The sequence below is a fragment of the Anabrus simplex genome, chromosome 2 (assembly GCF_040414725.1).
Source record: "Anabrus simplex isolate iqAnaSimp1 chromosome 2, ASM4041472v1, whole genome shotgun sequence".
NCBI lineage: Eukaryota > Metazoa > Arthropoda > Insecta > Orthoptera > Tettigoniidae > Anabrus > Anabrus simplex.
Genome location: NC_090266.1, coordinates 286000448 through 286026344, shown reverse-complemented (window position 1 = coordinate 286026344; position 25897 = coordinate 286000448). Strand labels below are relative to the sequence as shown.

Genomic DNA, 25897 nt, shown 5'->3' with positions numbered 1-25897 from the left:
TGTGTGTGTGTGTGTGTGTGTGTGTGTGTGTGTGTGTGGGGTTGGAAGGAAACGTGTTTTGCTTTTTCTTAAGGATTTGCTTCACGTCGTACCAACAGAGATAGGTCTTATGGCGACGATGCTATAGTAAAGGACTGGAAGTGAGAAGGAAGCATCCGCAGTCTTAACTAAAGTGCAGTTCTTGGCGTGAAAATGAGAAACCATGAGAAAAGCATACAAATGCTGTCTTTGCGGGTGGTACAAGGGACACTGATGTACAAATATTTTATAATTCCGTGCTCGTCATTTTTATGATGTCTTTGATATAAAATGTGATTATTTTCACTCTTGCGTAAGTGTAATAGATTTTCTTAAACGTTTTTGGCTAGCCATGCGTTATATAACTATATGTTCCTTTCACTGCATTGGCTATTATGGTTTACACACACGAAATAATTATATGATATATAGTGGTAATGTGTGAGACCATTCATTGAAATTGCTAGCGCAAATGAAGAAAAGTCTAAAATTTTAGATTCAGTGTTTCCGGGAGTATGAGAAGAAGATATATCATTTATTCAAAATCATGAGCGTTATAGGAATGCAATACTGCAGCTTACAGTAAACGAATAATGCTCTTCTTGAGGTTAATAGAAAAAATAATTTCTATTCAATTGTCTATGAGACACCTTTATAATTGGAAAACCAGCATTACAGCATCAGAAGCGAAGGTAAGCACTGCGAACATCAAACATATGGAAGGCCATGTATATAACAACAGGAAGACTGGGATTAGGGAATTAAATTATATTCTTATTTTCATCAGTGAAATATGTGATTCAACACCAACCATCAGGACTAGTAGAATAAACATCGCCTAATGTAGAATTATACGTGCTGCAGCACTCTCATACTAAGAAGTAGAACATATTCAGGATGAGTAACAATCATGTCATTCGTTTTACGTCCCCTCAACTACATCCACGGTTTTCCGAGACTTTAAGGTGCTGGAAATATTATCCTGAAGGAGTCCTCTTACGTTCCGACATCGGACTGACGTATCTGGACACCTGTAAATTCCACCTTGGAGAATGAAATACAGAACTCTTCCTACCGAGCCACTCAGTCCGATTCTGGATGAGAAAATGCTACTCGTTCTTTAGGTAGTCTCCTTTGTGTAACGTACGGCAAGGGTTTTCTTCTCCAAGAGGACGACAATGGCATGACCGGCTGACTTAAAGCTAGTTTAGATATTTCAGTTTTGGACAAGTCAGCAAAATCTCAATCAACGCAGAAAATATGCAGGCATTCATGATGAACAATTAACCTTTCAGGAAAGAAGAATTTCTAAGAGTGCATGTGACAGAATACTTGGTTGTTATTGGGAGGAAGACAAAATCTCGCCACTGATTCATGAGTTCTATTAGAATGAAAGTGATATACCTTCAAAGTAATTGCTCACCCATGGACAGGGAATACAGATGACGGTAACATTAGCATCATCCTCGTGGAAGAAATCCGCTTGAATCGAATCCACAATTTTGGTAACAGAACACTAACGGCCAACCGATTGAATCACTAATGCCGGTGTATTTTGTACACACACAATATCAGTCACTACTGACCTGCATTTAAGGCAGTCGCCCGGGTGGCAAATTCCCTGTCTGTTGTTTTCCTAGCCTTTTCTTAAATGATTGCAAAGAAATTGGAAATTTATTGAACATCTCTCTTGGTAAGTTATTCCAATCCCTAACTCCCCTACCTATAAACGAATATTTGTCCCAATTTGTCATCTTAAATCCCAACTTCATCTCCATATTGTGATCTTTCCTACTTTTAAAGACACTACTCAAACTTATTTGTCTACTGATGTCATTCCACGCCCTCTTTCCACTGACAGCTCGGGACATACCACTTACTCGAGCAGCTCGTCTCCTTTGTCCCAAGTCTTCCCCGCCAAAACTTTGTAACATTTTCTCAATACTACTCTTTTGTCGGAAATCACACAGAACAAATCGAGCTGCTTTTCTTTGGATTTGATCCAGTTTTCAAATCAAGTAATACTGGTGAGGGTCCCATACACTGGAACCATATTCTAGTTGGGGTCTTACCAGAGACTTATATGCCCTCTCATTTACATCCTTACCACAACCCATAAATATCCTCATCACCACGTGTGGAGATGTGTACCCTTTATTTACAATCCCATTTATGTGATTACCCCAATGAAGATCTTTCCTTTATTAACACACTAGCAAGACACCCGTGCTTCGCTGCGGTATTATACTGAAATTTATAATTAAATGCTTTTATATATAATCCTCCGAAATTCGCGATCTGACTCGTTTTCTGAGAGAATCCGCCAAAATTCGCGATCTGACTCGTTTTCTGAGAGATTACGGCAAAGTTCCTCATATTTTTCAATCTTTCTTTCCAGCATTCGATTTCGTACTTCCCGAGGTAGGTCCAGGTATTCCACGCGGTCAGTTCGGCCCCTAAATCTTTGCCATCTTTTCCTATAAGCATTTTTAGTATGGATCAAATCCTGAAGGAGATCCGGCGTGGTGTCGTCTTGGGTGCCTTGGCGGTACTGAACCCGCGGCTTGACTGTATTCGTAGTCATTAACAGGCCAGGACCCGTTTCCAGCGCGGTCCGTACAATTTGACGACGGTCCAGACCATTATTATCATTATTATTATTATTATTATTATTATTATTATTATTATTATTATTATTATTATTATTATTAGATGTTCTGGACCCCACAGCGGTAAATTACATCTGCTACCATTGTCATTGTTGACATAGTGACCAGCACCATTGTCGCGCGTAGGCAAGTGTGCGGGATTTCTGGCGGTACGAATGACATACTTCCGTGCATTATTGACCTTATTATAGAGGTGAGTAATTTGACGGTCAATCTCATTCCTATCGTTTATAACCGGGCGAGTTGGCCGTGCGTGTAGAGGCGCGCAGCTGTGAGCTTGCATCCGGGAGGTAGTAGGTCCGAATCCCACTATCGGCAGCCCTGAAAATGGTTTTCCGTGGTTTCCCATTTTCACACCAGGAAAATGCTGGGGCTGTACCTTAATTAAGGCCACGGCCGCTTCCTTCCAACTCCTAGGCCTTTCCTATCCCATCGTCGCCATAAGACCTATCTGTGTCGGTGCGACGTAAAGCCCCTAGCAAGAAAATAGCCTATCGTTTATTTCAAATGTGTTTAAATTTTTATTTACATGCCAGGAGAGTCTACTGTAATCTAAGAATGTACTCCGAAGGAAAAGATGGCTGTTGAAATCGAACCCAGGACAGATTAAAAATGATCGGTTTATGATCAGAATAAGTACATCGAAAATCTACAGCCTGTTTCCAGTCATTCGACAGGGTCAGGAATGGAATGAATAAATCCCCATCTAACGGCGACAATAGGAATTGTGCCGGCTGCCGAAGCACTCCTCTGGGGCAATAAGCGATGAATGACAAAAGAAAATAAATATTGGACAGTATTGCTGGAATGAATGATGACAGGGAAAACCGGAGTATCCGGAGAATAACCTGCCCCGCCTCCGATTTGTCCAGCACGAATATCACATGTAGTGATCGGGATTTGAACCACGGAACCCAGCTGTGAGAGGCCGGCGCGCTGCCGAGTGAGCAACGGAGGCTCCTTATAAGTACATTATGAACAGTAAAATCAATTGGTCTCACCTCTTTTTACACACCACCGCAGTTAAGTTTATTTACCCCCCCTCCCAAGGAAAAATTAAAAGAAGGCGTGCTTCTTTATGTTTAAAAGAGATTCCAAACACCAATTTTCACGTCTATTATCTTCAGTTTTGAGATAAAAGTATCCCCATACAAATAATTCACCTTTTTTTTTCACTTCCTTTCACCCCCCTCCGCGCGAGTGAATTTTCCGGCAAAAAATACTTGTTTCTTTAATAGTAAATGATCTTCTAAATACCAATTATCACGACTCTTAACTTCTTCAGTTTTTGATTTGTGTGTCCTCATGAAAGGAATTCAACTCCTTTTCACTCCCGCCGCCCAAGATTGTTTCCCCTTCAAAACGCGTTTTTCTTTTTTTATAGAGAGCCAAATACCAATTTTCACGTCTGTAACAACTGTAGTTTTTATTAGATGTATGTATTAAGTCAATTCATTTTTCAATTCTTTCACCCCCCCCCCCCCTTCATTGGATTTTCCGAAAATACGTGTTTCTTTACTTTTAAAACAGATTCCAAATATCAAATTTCACGTCTGTAACATCTTCATTTTTGAGATATCAGTAGCCTAATTAAAAGAAATCGACACCATTTTCAGTCACTTTTACACATACACACCCTTCCACCCAAGTGGTATTTCCGAAAACCCCTCCTATTGGGATTTACAGAAAACAAAAACATACGTGTTTCTTTATTTTTAAAGGAGATTCTAAATAACAAATTTTACACCTATAAACTTTAAAAGTTTTGAGATATAGATATACTCATTTTAAAAATTCACCCTCCTTTCACCCCCCCCCCATTAATTGGATTTTCCAAAAACAAAAGAATGCGTGCTTCTTAATTTTTAAAGGAGATTCCAAACACCAGTTTTCAGGTCTGTAATATCGTCAGTTTCTGAGATATAAGTATCCTCATTAAAGGCATTCAACCCATTTTTCACCCCTTTTCACCCCTCCTATTGGGATTTTCCGAAAACAAAAAATACGTGTTTCTTTATTTTTAATAAAGATTCTAAATGCCTATTTTTACATCTGTAAACTTTAACAGTTTTGAGATATAGATGAACTGTTTTTAAAAATTCACCCCCCTTTTCACCGTCCCATTAATTGTATTTTTCAAAAACAAAAAAAGTACGTGTTTCTTTATTTTTAAAAGAGATCAAAAGTACCAATTTTCAGGTCTGTAATATCTTCAGTTTCTGAGATATAAGTACCGGTATTCTGATTAAAGGCATTCAACCCCTTTTTCACCGTTTTTCACCCCTCCTATTAGGATTTGCTGAAAACAAAAAATACGTGTTTCCTTATTTTTAAAGGAGATTCTAAATACCAATTTTTACATCTGTAAACTTTCAAAGTTTTGAGATATAGATACACTCATTTTAAAATTTCACCCCCCTTTTCACCCCCTTAGCAGAGGAATATCCAAAAATCCTCTTTTAGCGAGCACCTACATCTTAATATGAATCTATGCCCAAAATTTCATTTCTTTATGTCCAGTAGTTTTGGCTCGGCGATGATGAATCCGTCAGTCAGTCAGGACAAGTTATTTTATTTACCGGGTGGTACAGCTGCCCCTATTTTTTCCCGAATATATGCAACCAGCTAGGACGTAAATGCCTCTTAGTCCCATCTTGCGCAACACCTTACAGCAATGTTATGTGCAGTTAACCCGATGTAGACTTCTCCGCACAATGGAAAAATGGTACAAGAGGCTGTAAGTGAGGTCCATCTCAAAAACACTGTACCATTTTATGTAGAGCGGTGTCCAATACTCTACAAATTTTTACGAAATGTTACTATACTGTACAAACCATAAACACGCCTATAGCTGTCGGTAGAGAATTGCGCACCTGATTGGTCCAAGAGGCCATTTTCTTTTGATAGAAAGGGCGGTCGTGGTATCATAGAAAACGTGATAGGGAAAGACCAATTACAGACATGTCAATGCACCACCATTTTGTACAGTCTCATCAATTCGAAATTGATAGAAACGTGTTTTGCACTGTAGTTTATAATCTGTGGCACGCAAATGCTGTACAGCAGATGTGATAGCTTACGCCATGTAATTACTACCGTTACAGCGATCAAAAAAGGCATAAAACGGGACCATAAGGCTGTAACTCATCAGTAACTTGTTGAAGCGGGAACTTCCGCTCTCCTCGTGAATACAGAGTTACAAGGATGGCGCTTGTACGTTGGAAATAGCTGCGCGGAATTACATATGGAAGACGTACCTCGATAAGTTACTTGAAGCAGGAAGGGTTCCAACCATTCTTGAGTCATGCATTTTTAAATGTCATTTCGTATTCGCCTAGGCATCGTTTACGAAGACCTTTCTGAAGTCTCCGATATTCTTCTACGGAAGTTATAATAAACAGGTATCATAAATATCGCCACATACGCACCGATTGTGAATACCACCTGAAACACAACGCTGGACTCATTCAAGCAAGTAACGCGTAGAAAATGGTTGCAACTATCTGGGCGTAAGAGAGACGCGATTCTTTAGTTCACTGTGGTATTTGCACATTCGAGTTCAGAACTTTTAACATCAACGATCAGTATCGAAGCGATAGCCTAGGTAATTCCATTAGTACAGAGCTACGAGATCAATTTATTTGTCGCCTGCAGTGGCTACATGGCGCCAATCGCAGCGAGCATACGATATGTTAGCAGGCATTTAGAGTTCGAATCTAGTTACGACCTTTTCAACTTTATTTTTATATTATACTTGTAAGGCCATTCGTAATAAATATTTAACGTTCTTAAGTCTCAAAAGTAATTTGCCACCTTTACAAAGAAAGCATACATACGAAAGGAATAATAACATGCGACTTCCATATGGCAAACGACTACAGGGAATGAAGCGCAGTGCACGTGTTGTCAACATTCTGACCCACCCATTCAACCAAGCAACTGCGCACGTTCGACTCGAAGACCAACTAACAGCGGTCTACACTTCATACGGAGGGCACATGAAACAGCTTATCGTAATTCTAGCAGCAACGTGTGAGGACGTACTGTACGGTTAGCACGAAAGCAAACATTATGTATTCACGGGATGATTATGTGAATATGGTACTACTTTATGGAGAAGCAAGGCAAAATGCACGGGAAGCCAGACGCTTGTATCAAGAAAGATTTCCTGGACGAAGGCTGCCAACTGCAGATGCATTTCGACGTGTTGAAAAACGGTTGCGTGCAACGGGGTCATTTCATACATTACCCCCCGTTCGGGATGCTCCAGTGGCGTCTGGAAATAACGACGAAGCTGTTCAAAATGCAATCGCAAACAACCCGCACACAAGCTCATGGGCCATAGGAAATGAACTGAACATCAGTCATGTATCTGTACTGCGAATATTGCACCGCCATAAATTCCACCCTTTCCATCAACAGCTGCACCAGGAACTTCACGGAGATGACTTTCCAAAACGGATAGAATTTTCGCAATGGATATTACAAAGAGTTGAAGCTGATGCGAATTTCTAAATGGACATTCTCTTTAGTGATGAATCCAGATTTCACAACAACGGAACTATTAATCGTCACAACTTCCATTACTGGAGCGTTGAAAATCCGCACTGGATCAGGGGAGCTCGATTTCAGGTACAATGGGGTGTCAACGTGTGGTGCGGGATACTAGGTGACAAGATAATTGGACCATATTTCTTCGAAGGAAACCTCACGGGACGACGCTATCTAGAGTTTCTTCGTGAGTACCTCCCACTCTTATTGGAGGATGTGCCCCTTATGACACGGTTACGGATGTGGTTCCAGTAGGATGGAGCTCCCCCACACTGGTCGTTGGCAGTACGGAACCACTTGCATAGGACATATCCTGGACGATGGATTTAACGAGGGGGTCCGGTCACATGGCCGGCTAGATCACCTGACCTTACTCCACTCGACTTTTTCCTCTGGGGTTATTTAAAGAAAAGAGTCTATGAGCAGGAGCCTGAGAGCCCGAATCATTTACGGCGGCTCATCACGGAAGCCTGCAGGCAGATTCCACCACATATGTTGCAGCAAGCAAGAATGTCTCTCCTCCACCGTGCTCAGATGTGCATTAACGAAGCAGGCGGTCATTTTGAACATTTGCTTCATTAATCGAATGGCCATGCATAAGCCCATCGCACCGCTGTCGGTACAATCTCACTTTATTGCAAATAGCTCTCTTAAGAGCCCCTTAAAAAACAAACATAGCTGAGTACCTGCAATATGAGAACTGATCATGATTTAGATTTGTCGTCAACAACACGACTCTCACGAACATCAACAACGCAATAAAAATATTCGTCGTACACACGACTCGAGCCGCCTACTAACCAACACCAGTACTCTCCTCTAACTTTTAGCAAGCTCGGCTATCACGAGTTACTGTTTAGCGCTGTTGTGTTGCTGCTACTTCTAGTCATTCACCAATAATATTCTCTGTACAGGACGTTTCTGCGACACATAATTTGCACGATTCTTTACCATCAATCGGTATTTTATCATTAATGCTGATTTGCTTGACACGAATAAACGAATTATGGAAAGCGTTGTAAGAGCAGACAATGTAGTGAGTAGTCAAGGTCAATATTTTTAGGTTCGACTATAATCCGCGGGTTGCATAAAACTGCGTGAATAGGGGCAGCTGTACCACCCGGTATATAGATAGGTACTTCAAGTGATTCCCGAAAGGAACTTCCATCCCATCAACGCAGTAATTAAAACTGAGAGGACTTTTCCTATTTGTGAAACTCAGAACCTCACAACTCACAACCCTGTTTATCACCATACCATTGCCTGTTGTCCGTCTCACAACATCATCGAGGTCATTTTGCAGTTTCTCACAAACATGTAACTTGTTTATTACTCTATACAGAATAACATCATCCGCAAAAAAGCGTTATCTCTGATTCCACTTATTTACTGATATCATTTATATATATATACATAAGAAAACACAAACATCCAATAATACTGCCTTGAGAAATTCACCTCATAATTATAACAGGGTCAGATAAGGCTTCGCCCATTCTAATTCCCTCAGATCTATTTCCTAAAAGTATAGCCACTCATTCATTCACTCTTTCGTCTAGTCAAATTCCACTCCTTTTTGCCAGTAATCTCCCATGATCTACCCTATCAGATGCCTTAGATATGTCAATCGCAACACAGCCCATTTGACCTCCTAAATCCAAGATATTTGCTATATCCTGCTGAAATCCTACAAGTTGATCTTGAGTGGAATAACCTTTCCTAAACCCGAACTGCCTTCTATCTAACCAGTTATTAATTTCGCAAACCCTTTTCGAGTAATAAGTGCCTCAGTCATTATGAGCTTGGTAACTATCCTTGAGCGGTGGTCATTATGGCGGTATGGTGACCTAATTCATTTTCAAAAGACTTTTCAAATTGTACTTGTTCAGAAATCACAAATCTTCGTACGTTATATAAGTAAATAAATACAGTTAATTAATTACATTAAGTCTGCTGGATATACTGAAACTTAAAATAAATGTTACCTGTTCGTGTCCATTAGTAGACTTCTTATGAAAACCAAGCCCAGAAAGCGCCAAAACCGATTGTTGCTCCATTTCACAAACATCTATTGTCATGGTCTCAACACATACTTCTTTGATCCATAAACACGAAGTAAGGAATGTATGAAATATACATCTAAACTTATAAGAATAATTCTGTCATTCCCAGTCTAAGACATTCCTTATTACGTCTTTCAATTTACTATTTAACTGTGCAGGAAGATAAACATCCTACCAAATGAAGGACGTGACGGAGGAGATTTGGGTTTATCTGTACCGAATACATATTACGAGAGCTAGATCCGATCTAACGGGTTCCGTGTTATACGCTGTATAAACATCAGGAGATTTTCTTTGTGTGAAAGAGTAGAATCAAATTGGTAGCATACCCAGTAATTCGGACGTAATCAAGGGTAGAACATATCAGCCCACCATGTGCACTCTATGTTTGCGATCTGTCACCGGAGGATGTTGTAGTCGTGCGGAATTAATTTGTTACTAGAACGATAACTTATAGTGTCATTTATGTTTAACAACCTGAAAGGGATGGAGAGTATAGTTACAACTGTTGTTATGTCCCCTCTTCGGCATGTCAGTGCAATGCGAAGTGTGTCTTTGTGATAGGGGAATATGTATAATTGAATGACATTTTCTTCTGACTTCAACAACTTACTGAGCTCATGGCAAGAATACATTAATTAAATGTACTTTTGCTGTGCATAACATAGTACACGTTTCAGTGGAAGTGTTAGGAGAAATTAACTCACAATATGAAAATAATAATGTAATAATGTTTTATGCCTTACGTCCCACTAACTACTTTTACGTTTTTCGGAGACGCCGAGGTGCCGGAATTTAGTTCTACAGGAGTTCTTTTACGTACCAGTAAATCTACCGACACGAGGCTGTCGAATATGAGCACCTTCAAATACCACCGGACTGAGCCACGTTCGAACCTGCCAATGTGGGGTCAGAAGGCCAGTGCCTCAATCGTCTCAGCCACTCGACCCGGCAATATGATAAAAAGCAGCCAGATTAGCATTATTGTTTTTCAAAGAAGGAAAGGCCAAAGGCGAGTGAATATGTAACTTTCGGACAGATATATGACCTTTTGCAAGAGACGAAATTTCAGGCAACGTGATCTTCGTTTGAAAATAATATAATACCGTGTATCCGGATAGCATTCCATAGCTTACATTCTACACCGGTTTTTAGGGTACATGATTTAGCTTTACGCATGTGTACGAAACGAGGGCACACGACATCTGAATGACTTCATAGCGAGTATTTCACTAACGCAGCCGTGGATCGAATTTAAGTCACTGAAGGAGAGATTATCGAGATGGAAAGTCACGTCCCAATGGCTTACATTCTATACAAAACGGAAGGTCTCGTGACATAGGATTTAAGATTACAAATCACTTCGATAAGTATTGCGATCAATGCTGTACAGATATGAATACTTAGGAGTATAAATACGCACAGCATGAACTACTCTTACCTTGATTGTCCGTTTGCTCATAGTATGCATATTCTTCACTTTCTCCTACTTCCAATCGCACTCGTGTGTGACTTCCTGCTTCCTCATCTTTCTCTGACCTGTACATCAGGGAACTGGCTTTACACTTTACCTTTCCATGTAAAACTGATTACATTTGAACAGAGAGTACTTTACTTACATTCCTTCCTCATTCCTTCGCTCATCACGCTCATCCTCACCATGCTCACCATCACCTTGTCCCTCTTCTCTGGCCGGAGATCCACTATGGGATTTCTGCTGTTTTTCAGCCTGGAAATGTATATCAAATCAAATATTAAGTCTATAGAGAAAACCGTTCGATTTTTCTTGTTTTAATACACAGTAACTTTGAGGAAGCATTGCGAACCTGAAGTACTCCGTGAACATTTTTAATGAAGTACCTCTTTGTATTCTTTAAATAGTGAATTAAAGCCTTTCATTCTGCGACGGATCCTTTATAAGGATTGTAGATTATAGTATAGTATGTCTCTACTTCTTTTACATGTAAAGTTCCAACTAAAAAGAATATATTCTAATAAAAAGCGACTCTAAAATCGGTAGATTTTTCTTGTGTTAATATATAGTAACATCGTAAACCTGAAGTAAATTGTGAAGCCGTACTATGACTTACGTACTCCGTGAAAACGTTTGATGAAGTACTTCCTTGTATTAAATAGTGAAGGAAAAGCCTTTCATTCTACGAAGGATCCTTTATAAGGGTGACAGATTATAGTATAGTATGTCTCTACTCATTTTACATGCAATGTTCCTATTAAAAATTTATTAAAGATGAGCTGTGTGTTTAATAGAAAAAATTGTTAGCGTAAATTATATAACATTGTATTATAGGAAAATTTTATTATCTTGTTAATTTAATATTTAGTGCTTGACAATAATGTATTTTAGTGTACCATTTGCCACCGAGGTAGACACCTCATTTGCAAATAAAGAGATTTTGATTTGATTTGATTTGATTTGATTTGATTTGATTTGATTTGATTTGATTTGATTTGATTTGATTTGATTTGATTTGATTTGATTTGATTTGATTTGATTTGATTTGATTTGATTTGATTTGATTTGATTTGATTTGATTTGATTTGATTTGATTTGATTTGATTTGATTTGATTTGATTTGATTTGATTTGATTTGATTTGATTTGATTTGATTTGATTTGATTTGATTTGATTTGATTTGATTTGATTTGATTTGATTTGATTTGATTTGATTTGATTTGATTTGATTTGATTTGATTTGATTTGATTTGATTTGATTTATTCAGTTATGTGAATTAATAACATCCATTACAATGTAGAAGTTTTGAAACAATGTCGAAAATTACGAGGTTACAAAGTGAGACAAAACGAACCTTAAATACATTTTGCTGTATGATTATCTAAATACGTCATGCCAGGGTACTTTTCTACAGTACGGTATGGTACTTATTGACCATTAGCAGACACAGACAAGAAAAATTTGCAAGAAAATCCTTTTGTAACTTTAAAGCTTTTCAGTCTGTCGAAAACACTAATTATAGCACACATAATTTGGCTTCCTTCTTCATAACAAAGAAAAAAAATGTCCTCACATATTCATGGATTAGCCACAGACCAGGCTGATAACCCTATCACCAAGAAAAAATCATCTCGAACTGGTTTTATTAAGCCAGATTGTGGAAGCCAGCATGAACCAAGCAAAAGGAATACTGCGGAATGGAATAGTATGAAAGAGTTTCCTGATTTATATCCTATAAACGAATCATCCCACGTGGAAAAGTAGTCAGAAACTGTATCTCCAAAGTCATCTCTGGGAATGTATTTATAACTACATTTTTATTGTTTCAGTCAGCCTGTTGTAATTAGGATATGCTTAAGTAGGCTACAGTTTAGAATTGCAGTGTAGTTATTTTATTAATACTGTCTTGCTTGATTTATTGTTATTTAATCCTTGTGTAGTCCTTTTGGTATTTCAGCATTTGGCGACAGTATTCGTTTCTGTTTGAGCGTAATAATAATAATAATAATAATAATAATAATAATAATAATAATAATAATAATAATAATAATAATTTGGCTATGGATTTACGTATTTAGTGTAACTACGCATTTCTGTAGTTTTAGTTAGCCTGCTATTCCTATTATTTTATAATTATAATGCGCCTAAGTAGAATTGTAAAGTAGCTGTTTCATCAGTTGGTATCTTGCTTGCTTCATTGTCGGGAAATCTTCGTATAGTATATGTACCGGGCGGTACACCTCCACGCCGCTAATTTAAAATGTGCGCCAATTGAAACTCCTCTGCTGGAGGAAGTCTGAACTTTATTGACGGTATTAATTTTCAAATTTCTCAGAAGATGTCACTACGTGGAAATTTTAGAGTTTTTGAACTGTGTCATTTTCGACGTATTTTTGTTTTGCTTGTAGTAAGAAGTGTGAACTTTCTCTTCTAGAGGACACTACTGATGATCAACAATAGTGCACCCTAGTGCGGAGTGAAAGAACTATTTTTTGGAGAAATTTTTATTTCAAAAGTTTGTTTCTTGTTAAATTTCTTTCTGTTATTGTTTAAGTTGGCTGTATACCCCTCTCTTTCCCCTTGTTTTGTATTTAGCCAATCCCGAATTTCTTTCATTAATTTCTGACCAATCAGATGTATCTTCCCCCAACTTGAATATGTTGCTGTATCCTACCCAATAAAGAGTTTGTGGGAGGGTGTTTTCATTCCCCTAACGCCTCGAACCTTCCGCGAGAGAATATAAACTGCTGATTTTAGGGTCTCCGGGCCACTTCTGTTCCATCTTTCAGTGTGTAAAGTACATAGCAGGGGGCGGGAAGCGCCTCTTTCTTCGGCGACAGTCAACAACCAGGTAATGGCCGATTAATTACTTCTTTTCTTGCTTGCTCAGCAGTTTAACTCTCGGGGCGGGTCCGAAGTTTTTCCATTATGTAACCTTCCCTAAAATGTAAAGGAACTTGTATCTATTCCATCTTTTAAACTGCATATCGGGATAGAGAGTGCTTAACCCTCTCGAGTTCCCAATCATATTGTTTTGATGTGAACTTATTTTTCTCAACCTATTCTTAGTTAACGTAAAACAAATTGTTCTTTTCTAAAGTCACCTCTGTAGTATGGGATTAGCCCTTGCATTAGTGGCCTAGAGCCAGATTAGGTTTTAAAAACAAAGTGTATTAGGAGTGCAGATCGCCTCCTCTCAAATTGTTATTTTGGAGGTCATGTAATTACCCCTTTTCATTTAATAGACCTCAGTAGGTTGGGTATTTTACCCCTGTGTCTATGTCCAGTGAGGACAACTTAAAGGTGGAGTTTGGTGTGGCCTTTGAGAGGCTTAAAGTTGAGAGCGAGTGGCTCTTTTTCGAAAATTGAGTGTTGTATGCCTCGTGGAGGCTTTTCGGTGTAATTTGGAGCAAGTGCTCCTGAGCATGAATGGGGTTTTCTGCCCCTCTGTTAATACTTATTTTGAAGTAAGGTTGGGCTGATTGCCCAAGCATTGTGAAGTCAGGGCTCGAAGCCCAAATTCTGTAAATATTGTAACTACCCTTTTGACTTGCTACTCTGTACCTGCCATGTTTGTTATTTCTTTATTTTGAAAAGAAAATATAACCTTGTTAAATTTTAAATTAATTTTACTTTCATAGCTTGAGACCTGTTCACCACCCCGCACCTTCTTTCACGCATAACTACCACAAAAACACGGTAACAGTGTACAGCATATCTCTCCTCTGATATATACATTTTCTTTCACAGAATACGCTATTTTATTTCTGTTGATTTTTGCTTATCATTATGTATTCCTGTAAAGAAGGTAAAGGAATGACTGGAGGAGGAACTTGTAGTGACTGTGCTTGTGAGAGGTCACTAAGGAGTTGGAGGGAGGTGAAAGCGAGTTTGAGGAAATAATTAGGCTTTTAACGCAGGACAGGAGTGAAGGCAGGTCTCTTTCAAACAATGTACAAGGTACGGTAGGAAGGCAAGGAAGAGGGGAAGGAAGGATAGACGTGGTGAAAGGCAGGTGACTGAACTAATGTTTTAAGGGGAAGGAAAAATTAGGGTTAACGTTTCTAATCACGCAGTGAGTTCTTCCAGAGGAGTATCGTGAGGAATCGATATGAGTGACGGCAAGCAGAAGAGCAGAGAAAAGATGGGAACAGGGAAGTGTTACACAGGAGGAGCGAGACAAGATAAAAGTGAATGGTAGGGAAGGAAAACCCAGAGTAGAGGATAATAAGAGAGGGGTGAAACAGGGTCATTAGAGGGACAGAAGGGAGGAGAAAGTAGGTTCTGCAGCCGTCAGGGAAGTTAACGGAGACCAGAAGAGAAGGAAATCTGATAAGGAGGGTGGGTCTTGGGCTCTATTGTTATATGTATGCGGGAAAAGTGTCTGGAGTAAAGAAAAGTAGGGTAGAGTGTAATCCAGGAATTAGGATCAGGCAGATGTTCAGGAAAGTAGAAGGAAAGGAGGGGGGTAATAAGAAGATAATAATTTTGCACGTTGGTAACAAAAAACGCAAGGGAAGCAGGAATTGGTACTAACATAGTTGGATATGTGCGAGATATGCTTATAAGAGTGCGGGAGAGTTTAAGGGAGCGGATATTTTTATCAGTGGGATACCATGTAGGAGGAATACTGACTGGAGGCTGACTTGGGATTTAAATGAGGCAATGTCATGGGTGGGTGAGATTTGTAAATCCTAATGAGTGAATAGGAATAGAGTTGGGATGTACCGGTAACCGAGTAAAGTAATCGAATTCCTAGAAACCATTCCTTTACAGTAATTTTACTTGTAATTGTTAGTTTTTACAAAATGTAATTTTTACTCATAGTTTACTCTTTGAAATAAAATTGTAATCGTTAATTTTAGTTATCGTTATATCCTAGAAATCAATATGCACCGCATCTAGAATTTGTCAATCTTGGAACCCCAGCACTCGCAAGGTGTCGCGTCAAGGGCATAAAGACTAGGATACGACTCACACACGCTAATTTACTCCCAACCTGTTGTGATTACGGTTACTGATTGAGATTTCGATAATCGTGCACAGCGTAAACGAGAAAAGAATCAGAGTAAACATATGACGGTGGAGGCGTTAAGGAATTTCCATTTGAATATATATTTTGAATAAGTTTGCCCTGAAATAAGTATGTAACATGCGAACATTGTTTGGGAGCAATCATTTTGACAGTTTGTTTAACATCACTTTGTGATGACAAATACATACCCTCAATATGCTATAAAAATAGACTAGTATCTATTTCCTTGCAAAGTTTGGTATCATTCCAATCCCTTGTGAAAAATGTCAGTGATTTCCTAACGACTCACTTTCTTTGAAGTAACTGTAATTGTAATTTTATTAATCTCTAGTTGAGAAAGTAATTAGTCATTGTAATAGAGAAAACATATCTCTCGTTGTTGTTCTTTAAGTTATCAGTCCATAGACTGGTTTGATGCAGCTCTCCACTCCAGCATATCACATGCTAAACTTTTCATTTCTACGTAGCTACCACATCCTACACCTACTCTAATCTGTTTACCATATTCATTCCTGCCGTTTCTACTGCCTAGATATCCCTCTATAACTAACTGAACAAGTCCTGAGTGTCTTAAGATGTGTCCTATCATTCTATCTCCTCTTCTGGTCAAATATCACCACATCGTCATTCTTTAACCAATTCGATTTAGTATCAGTTTATTCGTGATTCGCACTACCCATCCCACTTCCAGCACTCTTCTGTAACGTCACATTTCAAATGCTTCTATTCTCTTTCTTTCTGAGATAGTTATTGTCCATTTTTCACTTCCATACATTGCCACGTTCCAGACGAAAGTCTTCAAAAACATCTTTTTTTTAATTCCTATATCAAAGTTCGAAGTAAGCAAATGTCTTTCCTTAAGAAAGGCCTTCCGTGCGTGTGCTAGGCTGCATTTTATGTCCTCCTTACTTCTGCCATCATTTGTTATTCTACTAATCAAATAATCATATTCACCTATTTCCTTTAAGACTCTATATCAATGTTCGAAGTGGGCAAATGTCTTTTCTTAAGAAAGGCATTCCTTGCTTGTCCTAACCTTCATTTTATGTCCTCTTTATTTCTGCCATCATTTCCTTTGGTTGCAGACAGCTTGTCATGAAGCAATCAAGGCATAACATACCATTTCATGCTTCTCCATCATGTCAGAAGATTTTTATAAACTCTACTACAAATGTGGTTATTATTTTGGAGATTCATCTTAAATTCTTCCATTCGTAACAAGACCAATACAGATATCACTTTTTCCTTTTAATTATCAAAGAGTTAACAGTTACAGTAACGATGTGGACAATATTTCTGAACCCCCGACTGAAGCATTCTTTCAGCTAATGCATTCCACATTCAGGGGTATAAAATTAAATCATAACTATATCACACACTAAAGGAAACATATCGTCGCTGCTGTGCCGGAAAAGCAAACGTGACAATGCTATTCCATTGCATTATTTCCCTTAAGACTCGACACGCCTCCCAGCCAGATATTGATATGTATTGATATACCGTCCATCAGAACAATTTTCCTTGAGTTAATTTTCCTATGTGCTTGTATAAAGGAAAATGAGCCTTACATACATCATACTCTAGGAATGGGTAAATATGTCATGCGAACGTACATTCTACAGTACGGCACATTCAGATTCATTTTCCATTACATATGCGCATAGGAAAGTGAACTGAACGAAAATGTTTCTGATATCAATATGCGACTGGGAGGCGCGACCGGCCTTAAAGGAAGTAATGGATAGGAATATCATTATCACATTCGTGGTTTTGGCACAGCAGGGACGATATAAAATCTTATTACATCAGGCACATGACTATTCTAACCATACCTCCTCTTCAGCTTCCTTCTCAGTAGCTGTCAGCGATTCAGCGTCGGCCAAGTTGTCGACAGCAATGGCCAAGAAAACGTTTAACAATATATCTGTAATTCTGAGTTAGGACAATATTGCAACAAGTATTATTTATGAATGATAAGAACACAGAAATACTACCCATTACAATACATATAAAGGTATGAAATTAACTTCTGTTTAAGAAGGATATAATTCCACATTCATTTGTACTTATTATGTTATTTCAGCTTTGGGCTCTGCACATTATTTTGGAAATATCTGTCTTCAATCACTATAATGTAATATACAATCAGACTGTAAAGCCGAAGGATTTTCTCTGATATTTTACCATTTGTGGCCTCAGGAGTGGCCGGGTGCAAATCTTTTTAGTTGATGGCCATGGATGACCTGCGCGTCTGACTCTCTGACTGTAGTGATGATGATGATGATGATGATGATGAGGTAAGAAGGAGGTGAAACTCGGTGTTAGAACACAGCCTACTCCTGTCGAATGACATGAAGGATCTGATTAAGGCTTAACGTCCCCATCCGTTGGGTGAATCACCGTCAGTAGCGTCATAATGTGACCTTACTCCCTCCGGCTCCATGGATAAATGGTTAGCGTGCTAGCCTTTGCTCAGAGGGGTCCCCAGTTCGATTCCCGGCAGGGTCGGGAATTTTGACCATCATTGGTTAATTTCGCTGGCACTGGGGCTGGGTGTATGTGTCGTCTTCATCATCATTTCATCCTCATCACGACTCTCAGGTCGTCTACGGGCGTCAAATCAAAAGACCTGCACCTGGCTAGCCGAACATGTCCTCAGACACTCCCGGCACCAAAAGCCATACGCCATTTCATTTTATGACCTTACTCCATATGAACACTGTGGAGAGGTAAAGGAAGTAGCTAAGAAGATATCGGCTTTCGAAGATAGCATGAAAGACTTTCAAGCTCGCCTAGACTCAGCAGTCAGTGCCGCTAACCCACCGAACGTGCTCCAAGCGCTTGGTGCCGAGTTCCAGGAATTCAAGAAACAGGCCAGCGAAGACATCTCCATGCTTAAAGGGGAGTTGAAGGCTCTTGAAGATCGGCTCCAGAAACAAGACGACGCGTTGGACGAGGCCGAACAGTACAGTCGCCGGAACTGCCTTTTATTGCATGGTGTCCCGGAACAGCCGTCCGAGGACGTCTACATTTAAATGCTGGACACACTGAAAAATAAACTTTCGGTTGAACTTTCAATTCTTGATGTGGATCGCTGCCACAGGCTAGGCCGTCGAAATAGAACGTCTGCTGAAGTGGTCTCACAGGGAAATCGGCCTATCATTATAAAGTTCCTACGATACCATGATCGTGATCGAGTGTGGCGTGCAAAGCGAGCTTTGAAGGGCAGTGGGATCATGCTGAGTCCCTCACAAGTGCGAGAAAACATATACTTAATCATGCAAGGAATTTATGGGGACTGCAGAAATGCTGGACTCAAGATGGACGCATTTGTGTATTAAGAGAAGATGGAACCAAATCTCAAATATCCACGATGGCACAGTTAAAAAACATTGCAGGGAGTAGGATGAACTCGTGAAATTAAGAGAAAGAAATTATATTTGTGGTCAGTCCTGCCGATATAATTATTTTCCAACTGAAGCCTCTCACGGATATCTCCCCATGCTTCTTCTCCTGTATAGGCTCTATATAATCCTGTAAGTCTAGTTTTCTCCCTTCTCTTACTTAAAGTTTCCCACCCAAGTTCCTTTAACATTTCTGATACACTACTCTTTCTCCTGAAATCCCCTGTTACAAATCTTGCTGCTTTCCTCTGCACACTATCTATTTCTTTTATTAGGTATTCTTGGTGAGGATCCCAAACACTGTTTGCATATTCCAATAATGGACGAACCATACTCAAGTAACTTTTTTCTTTTAATTCTTTGTTGCATCCTTTAAGTAGCCTCATTATGACATGTAATGATCTGTATGCTTTCCCAACAATGTCATCAATATGACCCTTCCAGTGCAAATTACTTTCAAATTTCACACCTAAGTATTTGCACTTGCCTTCTTTTGGGATAACTACCTCATCCAAAGTATATTCAAATTCAGTTTTAAAGCTCCTGTTTGTAAAAGTTGTAACAGTTGATTTGCCTCCATTAACCTTCATATTATTTTCTTCAACCCATTGTTGGATACTTTCAAGGTCCCTTTGTAATTCTGAACAATCCTCAATGTTGTTTATTTCTCTATAAACAATTATGTCATCTGCATACAATCTTATTTTTGATGTTATATTGTTCCCTAAATCATTTGCGTATATTAAGAAAAGTAACGGACCGATTATACTACCCTGTGCAATTCCCTTCCAAACTTTCTCTTCCTGCGATACATTATTTCCTACTTTGACTTTCTGAACCCTTGAATTTAGAAATGCTTTTATCCAACGTGTAACCCTTACATCCAATCCTATTCCCTCCAATTTCTTTAATAATATTCCATGTTCCACTCTATCAAAGGCTTTGGAAAGATCTATGGCTATGCAATCTAACTGACCTCCTGAATCCAACTGATCTGATATGTCCTGCTGAAATCCCACCAGTTGTGCCTCACAAGAAAATTTCTTTCTAAATCCATACTGGCTCCTCATGAACCAATTTTTATCATCACATATCCCTCTGATGTACTTCGATATTAAACTCTCCAGAATTTTACAAACTATACTGGTCAGGCTGATTGGTCTGTAGTTCTCTGGTTTCCTTTTATCACCCTTTCCTTTATAAATTGGTATTATTATAGATTCCTTCCATTCCTTTGGTATTACACTATTATTTATGACATAGTCAAAGAGAAATTTTAAATAAGGCACTATGTACCACCCCATTGTCTTTAATACCTCCCCAGTAATTTGATCACTTCCTGCAGCTTTTCCTTGCTGAAGCAGTTGGATTTCTCTGAAAATATCTTCGTTTGTGAATGAGAAGCTTCTTGTTTCCCTCTGTCTCTCTCCCTCTCTATCTTCTGTTTCGGTTTCCAACTCTTGACAATCATCTACTGAATCTCTAAATTCCCTACTAAATAGGTTTGCTTTCTCAGTATCTGTGTTATGTGTGTAGTACCGATGATTAATTTATATTTCTGTGTCTGTATGTGTGTGCTTGTGAAAGTCAGTGAATCTACTCACCAGGTTGCTGGGGTAAGCTTATTTTACATCTTACTTAACTTTTGTTGCTCATACTGCTTACTTTCATATGATTGTTGACCAGTATAACGGTAATACTATTGACCTGCATTCCTCTCCACAGCCCTCACCCTCCCCTTCTCTTTCGTCCCTACCACCTTCAACAGGACTTGTATTGCAAGAACAGCTCAGTAGCCACCCGCGATCGTTACATTGTTGTCACCTAAATGGCCAGTCATTATTAGCTCATATAGAAGAGGTTCAGGCTATTTTTGAAGTGAACAATGTACATATTATTGGAATCAGTGAAAGCTGGATGCGTACAGACATGCCGTCATCGACAGCTAACCTTGACAGATACTCAATATTACGCCATGACCGCATTGACAAAATAGGCGGTGGACTTCTACTTTATTACAGAAATGACCTGAAATGTAAGATAATTTCCACTTCTGACCCACGACTTACACTGCGACCGGAATTTATGTTTGTAGAATTAGACTGCCATAAAAAGATATTGATAGGGATTGTGTACAAGCCGCTTAAAATAAGACAGACTGATGATTTTGAAGAGGCATTAGCAAATCTTATCTCGGCATACGATGACATTATAATCATGGGCGACTTCAACACTGACCTTTTGAAGCAGACTAGTGACGCGAACAATCTACTGAATTTATTTATCGCTACAAACATGACAATTTTACCCCTCAACGCTACTAATCATGTTCATTACTCTGACCGCACAAGTCATACCTTAATTGATCTTCTTGTGACAAGTCAACCTCAAAAAGTAATTAAGCACGGACAGATCCCTGCTCCTGGCATCTCTTCACATGACCTACTGTACGTGTGTTATTCTACTCGAATACCTAAGTACAAACCACGCTACGTTACAATACGGGACTTACGACATATGGACCGGAATAAACTACGCTACGATGCATATAACTTGCCTTGGGATAGTATACGTAATTTTCAGAACATTAACTCTAAAGTAAACAAATTCAATTCACTGGTACTGGAAATATTTGACAAGCACGCACCAAAGAATCAGGTAAGAATCACCCGCCATTCTTTCGCTTGGCTAACGGCCGAGATAAGATCTGCTATGGCCAGTCGTGACAAACTGTACAGACAATACAGACAGACGCATGACACAGCTGATTTCCAGCGATACAAGATTCTGAGAAACAGAACCAAGCAGTTAATTAGGAATGCTAAATATAAATACTTTCAGGAACTGATGAACAATAACAGCCTGAGACAAAAATGGAATAAATTACGCACGTTAGGTATAGGTAAAGCCGTAGAGCAACATGTGCCAAGCATATCGCTAGATGTTTTAAATGATCATTTCGCACGGCCAAGAATAGCCTCTACCTCCTTCCCAGAAAATTCACTACCCTTGTTACAAGAGCAGCCTATGTATGAGCAATTCTCTTTTAGAAATGTCAGCTCGAATGAAGTTAAACGTGTGATATACGCTATAACATCTAATGCCACAGGTAATTATGACATTCCTATATCGCTTATTAAGGATATCTTAGGAGCTGTTCTGCCAATACTAACTCATATATTTAACTACTGCCTGACAAACGGAGTTTTCCCAGATGTTTGGAAAGATGCACTAATTAGACCCATCCCGAAGAGCTCCAAGTTGGATTCTCCTTCAGATTATCGTCCAGTATCCATTCTACCACCCTTACCCAAGGTGCTTGAACATCTAGTTCATACACAAGTTACTGAATACCTTACCAAGCATTCCCTCTTGAATCCTTTTCAATCCGACTTCAGGAAAGGACATAGCACTGCGACAGCTTTACTACGAGTGACAGATGATATCAGACGTGCAATGGACCAACGAGACGTGACTGTATTGACATTATTAGATCTCAGTAGTGCCTTCGACACTGTTAATCCTCAGTTACTACTGCAGAAACTTCGAGAGCTAAATTTTAACAGTGTATCACTTCGTTTCTTTTTATCTTATCTTGAACATCGCCGGCAAAGCGTAACAGTTGGAAATTTGAGTTCAGGATGGCAAAGGAAGACCCTCGGCGTCCCTCAGGGGTCGGTTCTCGGACCACTGCTATTTATCATCCAAATTAATGGTATATCAAAAGCTCTTAAACTCTGCAAATTGAAAGTGTACGCGGATGATATACAGATTTACTATCATTCAAAACCGAGTGATATTGATACTGCAATTACGAAAATAAATTCTGACCTTCAACATCCTAGTGACTATGCAAATAAAAACAGTTTATTAATGAATCCAAATAAGACTCAAGTTATTATTATCGGTACCAGTAAAAACCTTTATTCCCTCAAGCAACAGAACATCCCCCCAATAATTTTAAACAATAAAATCATATCCTACTCTACTTCAGTGACCAACTTAGGAATTATCATGACTGAGACTCTAAACTGGACTCAACAGGTGATAAGCACATGCAATAAAGTACATAAAAGCTTATATCCCCTGAAACGGTTCGCTAATATATTCTCTGTTCGACTTAAAGTACAAATAATTCGCTCTCTTATACTACCTATATTTGACTACTGTGACACTGTGTTGACTGAAATAACCTGGGACAGTAACAAGTAACTGAACCGGAGCCTGAACAGCTGCATAAGATATATCTTTAATCTGCGATATGATGCTCATATATCACCTTATTATAAGGAGCTGTCGTGGCTTCGAGTGCACCAGCGCCGTGAACTTCACATGCTATCGCTTCTGCACAAAGTTCTTTCCACTAATACTCCCAACTATCTGTCTTCATCTTTTTCTTACCTCTCGTCCTATCATGAACACAATACAAGATCTGGTTCCTCTCTTGCCATACCTATAAACCGCACTGCTGTGTACAACCGCTCCTTCATAATCTCTGGGTCTAGGTCATGGAATTCGCTACCTGCAAACATTAGAGAAAATCCTTCTCATCGCAAGTTTAAAGTGGCTTGCCGGGAGCATTTGCTGGGTAGATCCCGCTGACTTGCTGGGTAGATCCCGCTGACTTGCTGGATAATTGTTGAGTGAATGAAGGAATGAATGGGATGAATGAATGGATTACTGCAGTTACATAATTTAAGTGTACGTTATTTTGTGTATTTTAAAATTAAGGATTCTTTCATTATTATTATTATTATTATTATTATTATTATTATTATTATTATTATTATTATTATTATTTGTTTTATTTGTATTCGAAATTAGAAGTTATGTATATGTATACTCATCTAGTGGTTAAGTGTAAGAGAGGGCCTTGAGCTCTAACTTCGCCACCAATAAAGGCATTATCTATCTATCTATCTAACACTTTCTGTATATGCACCTTGATATTACCAGCCTGTTTCCAAGTGGTCTCTGTATGTATTACGGTTTTATTCACACAGAGGTATTATGCCAAGAATTATAAAGTCAAACAAGTTCACACAAACGAATATATTGACAATCACTTGCCTATTGCTAATATGCTGCAAAATGAAATCAGCATTATTTCTTGAATATATCAGTAATTAAATAATTTTAATAAAACTCTAGGTCGTTCCAGTATTAAAGATAATTTGAATACTACATTGCCTCAAAAATTTGTAATATTATTATGTGAAACAATTTCAGTCATTACGAACAAAAATGACTCACAAGGGAACATCGGCAATTGGTAAGTCGCCGATCGCGATGAAACTCGGAAAACACATGGAGGTACACGTAGAAACGATGTCGGCATCAATTTTGTGTGCCAACATTTATTAGGGCGTTAACTACGGGGCCTAAAAGTTGCGACATTTCAAATTCCGTGCGATCAGCGATGAATACCTGCTGGCCAATGCTAAGCTGGCACACTGCGTACTTGGAGACACACCTCTGCACCTCCTCCCCACCACGCTCAAATTGGTTCGCCACCGCAGCCGGCAAGCGCGGGGTGAAGGGAAACGTATCTCTTCCCCAAACTAAAGAAACTAATGCGAGGGAAGAGGTTTTACACACGAGACGCCATACATGGAGCGGTAAGGTGCTTCCACACGTCTGGCAACGGGCGAAACATGTTGCCTGGGATTACATTGAAGGACATTACAGGTAAAGTGGCTCTACAATAAGTCGCTTTGGTTATATGCGTATGTTGTTACCACTTTCTTCTAGCCCTTGGGTAAACATTTAAGTCATAGCCGACTACAGTTACAAGCAGGAGTCGTGGTTTCCCATTTTCACACTAGGCAAATGCTGGGGCTGTACCTTAATAAAGGCCACGGCCACTTCCCACTCCTAGGCCTTTCCTATCCAATCGTCGCCATAAGACCTCTCTGTGTCGGTGCGACGTAAAGCAACTAGCAAAAAAAAAACCAACAAGCAGGAGTCATGTATGATTACCGGGCGAGTTGGCCGTGCGGTTGGCGGTGCGCAGCTTTGAGCTCGCATCCAGGAGGTAGTGGGTTCGAACCCCACTGTCTGCAGCCCTGAAGATGGTTTTCCGTCGTTTCCCATTTTCACACCACGCAAATGCTAGGGCTGTACCTTAATTAAGGACACGGCCGCTTCCTTCCCATTGCCCATCGTCGCCATAAGACCTATCTGTGTCGGTGCGACGTAAAGCAAATAGCATGTAAATCTAGCAACGTCCAGTGGAGGCCAAGGTGAAAGTGCGGGATCTATCCGTGAATGTTGATGCCAAGTGAACTTTGTCTCGTGTTTCATTTAATTCTTCACGGATAGCTTCGAGTATATATAACAAGATAAGTGATAGAATAAGCATACGTAGAGCCTATTATCGAAATAATGTGAAGGCTAACCAGGGCTGAGTAGCTTGGACTGTAGAGCTGGCTTTCTAAGCCCAGCTCAGATCGGTGGTATTTGAAGGTGCTTAAATACGTCAGGCATGTGTCAGTAGATTTACTGGCACATTAAAGAACTCCAGGATAAAAATTCCGGCATCTAGGCGTCTCCCAGAAACCGTAAAAGTAGTTAGTGGGACGTTAAATCAATAACGTTATAATTTGCGAAGGTGCGGACTGAATTTGGCTTATTAATAAAATGTCTCGTGTATTTGCAGATGCCCAGAAAGTGTTGTGTTCCC

At 39.3% G+C, this 25897-nt stretch overlaps 1 protein-coding gene across 4 annotated transcripts in view; it reads right to left on the bottom strand.

The window, feature by feature from the left end:
• Positions 1–25897, bottom strand: part of Ca-alpha1D (Ca[2+]-channel protein alpha[[1]] subunit D) — a 1069984-nt gene that overhangs the window by 223048 nt on the left and 821039 nt on the right. For all 4 annotated transcript variants that reach the window (XM_067140589.2, XM_067140588.2, XM_067140586.2 and 1 more), the window contains 3 exons: positions 17644–17735; positions 10921–11030; positions 10743–10840 (listed from right to left, as the gene is read on the bottom strand). In XM_067140589.2, coding sequence (XP_066996690.2) covers positions 10743–10840; positions 10921–11030; positions 17644–17735 — 300 coding nt within the window. The remainder of the gene's footprint in view (positions 1–10742; positions 10841–10920; positions 11031–17643; positions 17736–25897) is intronic.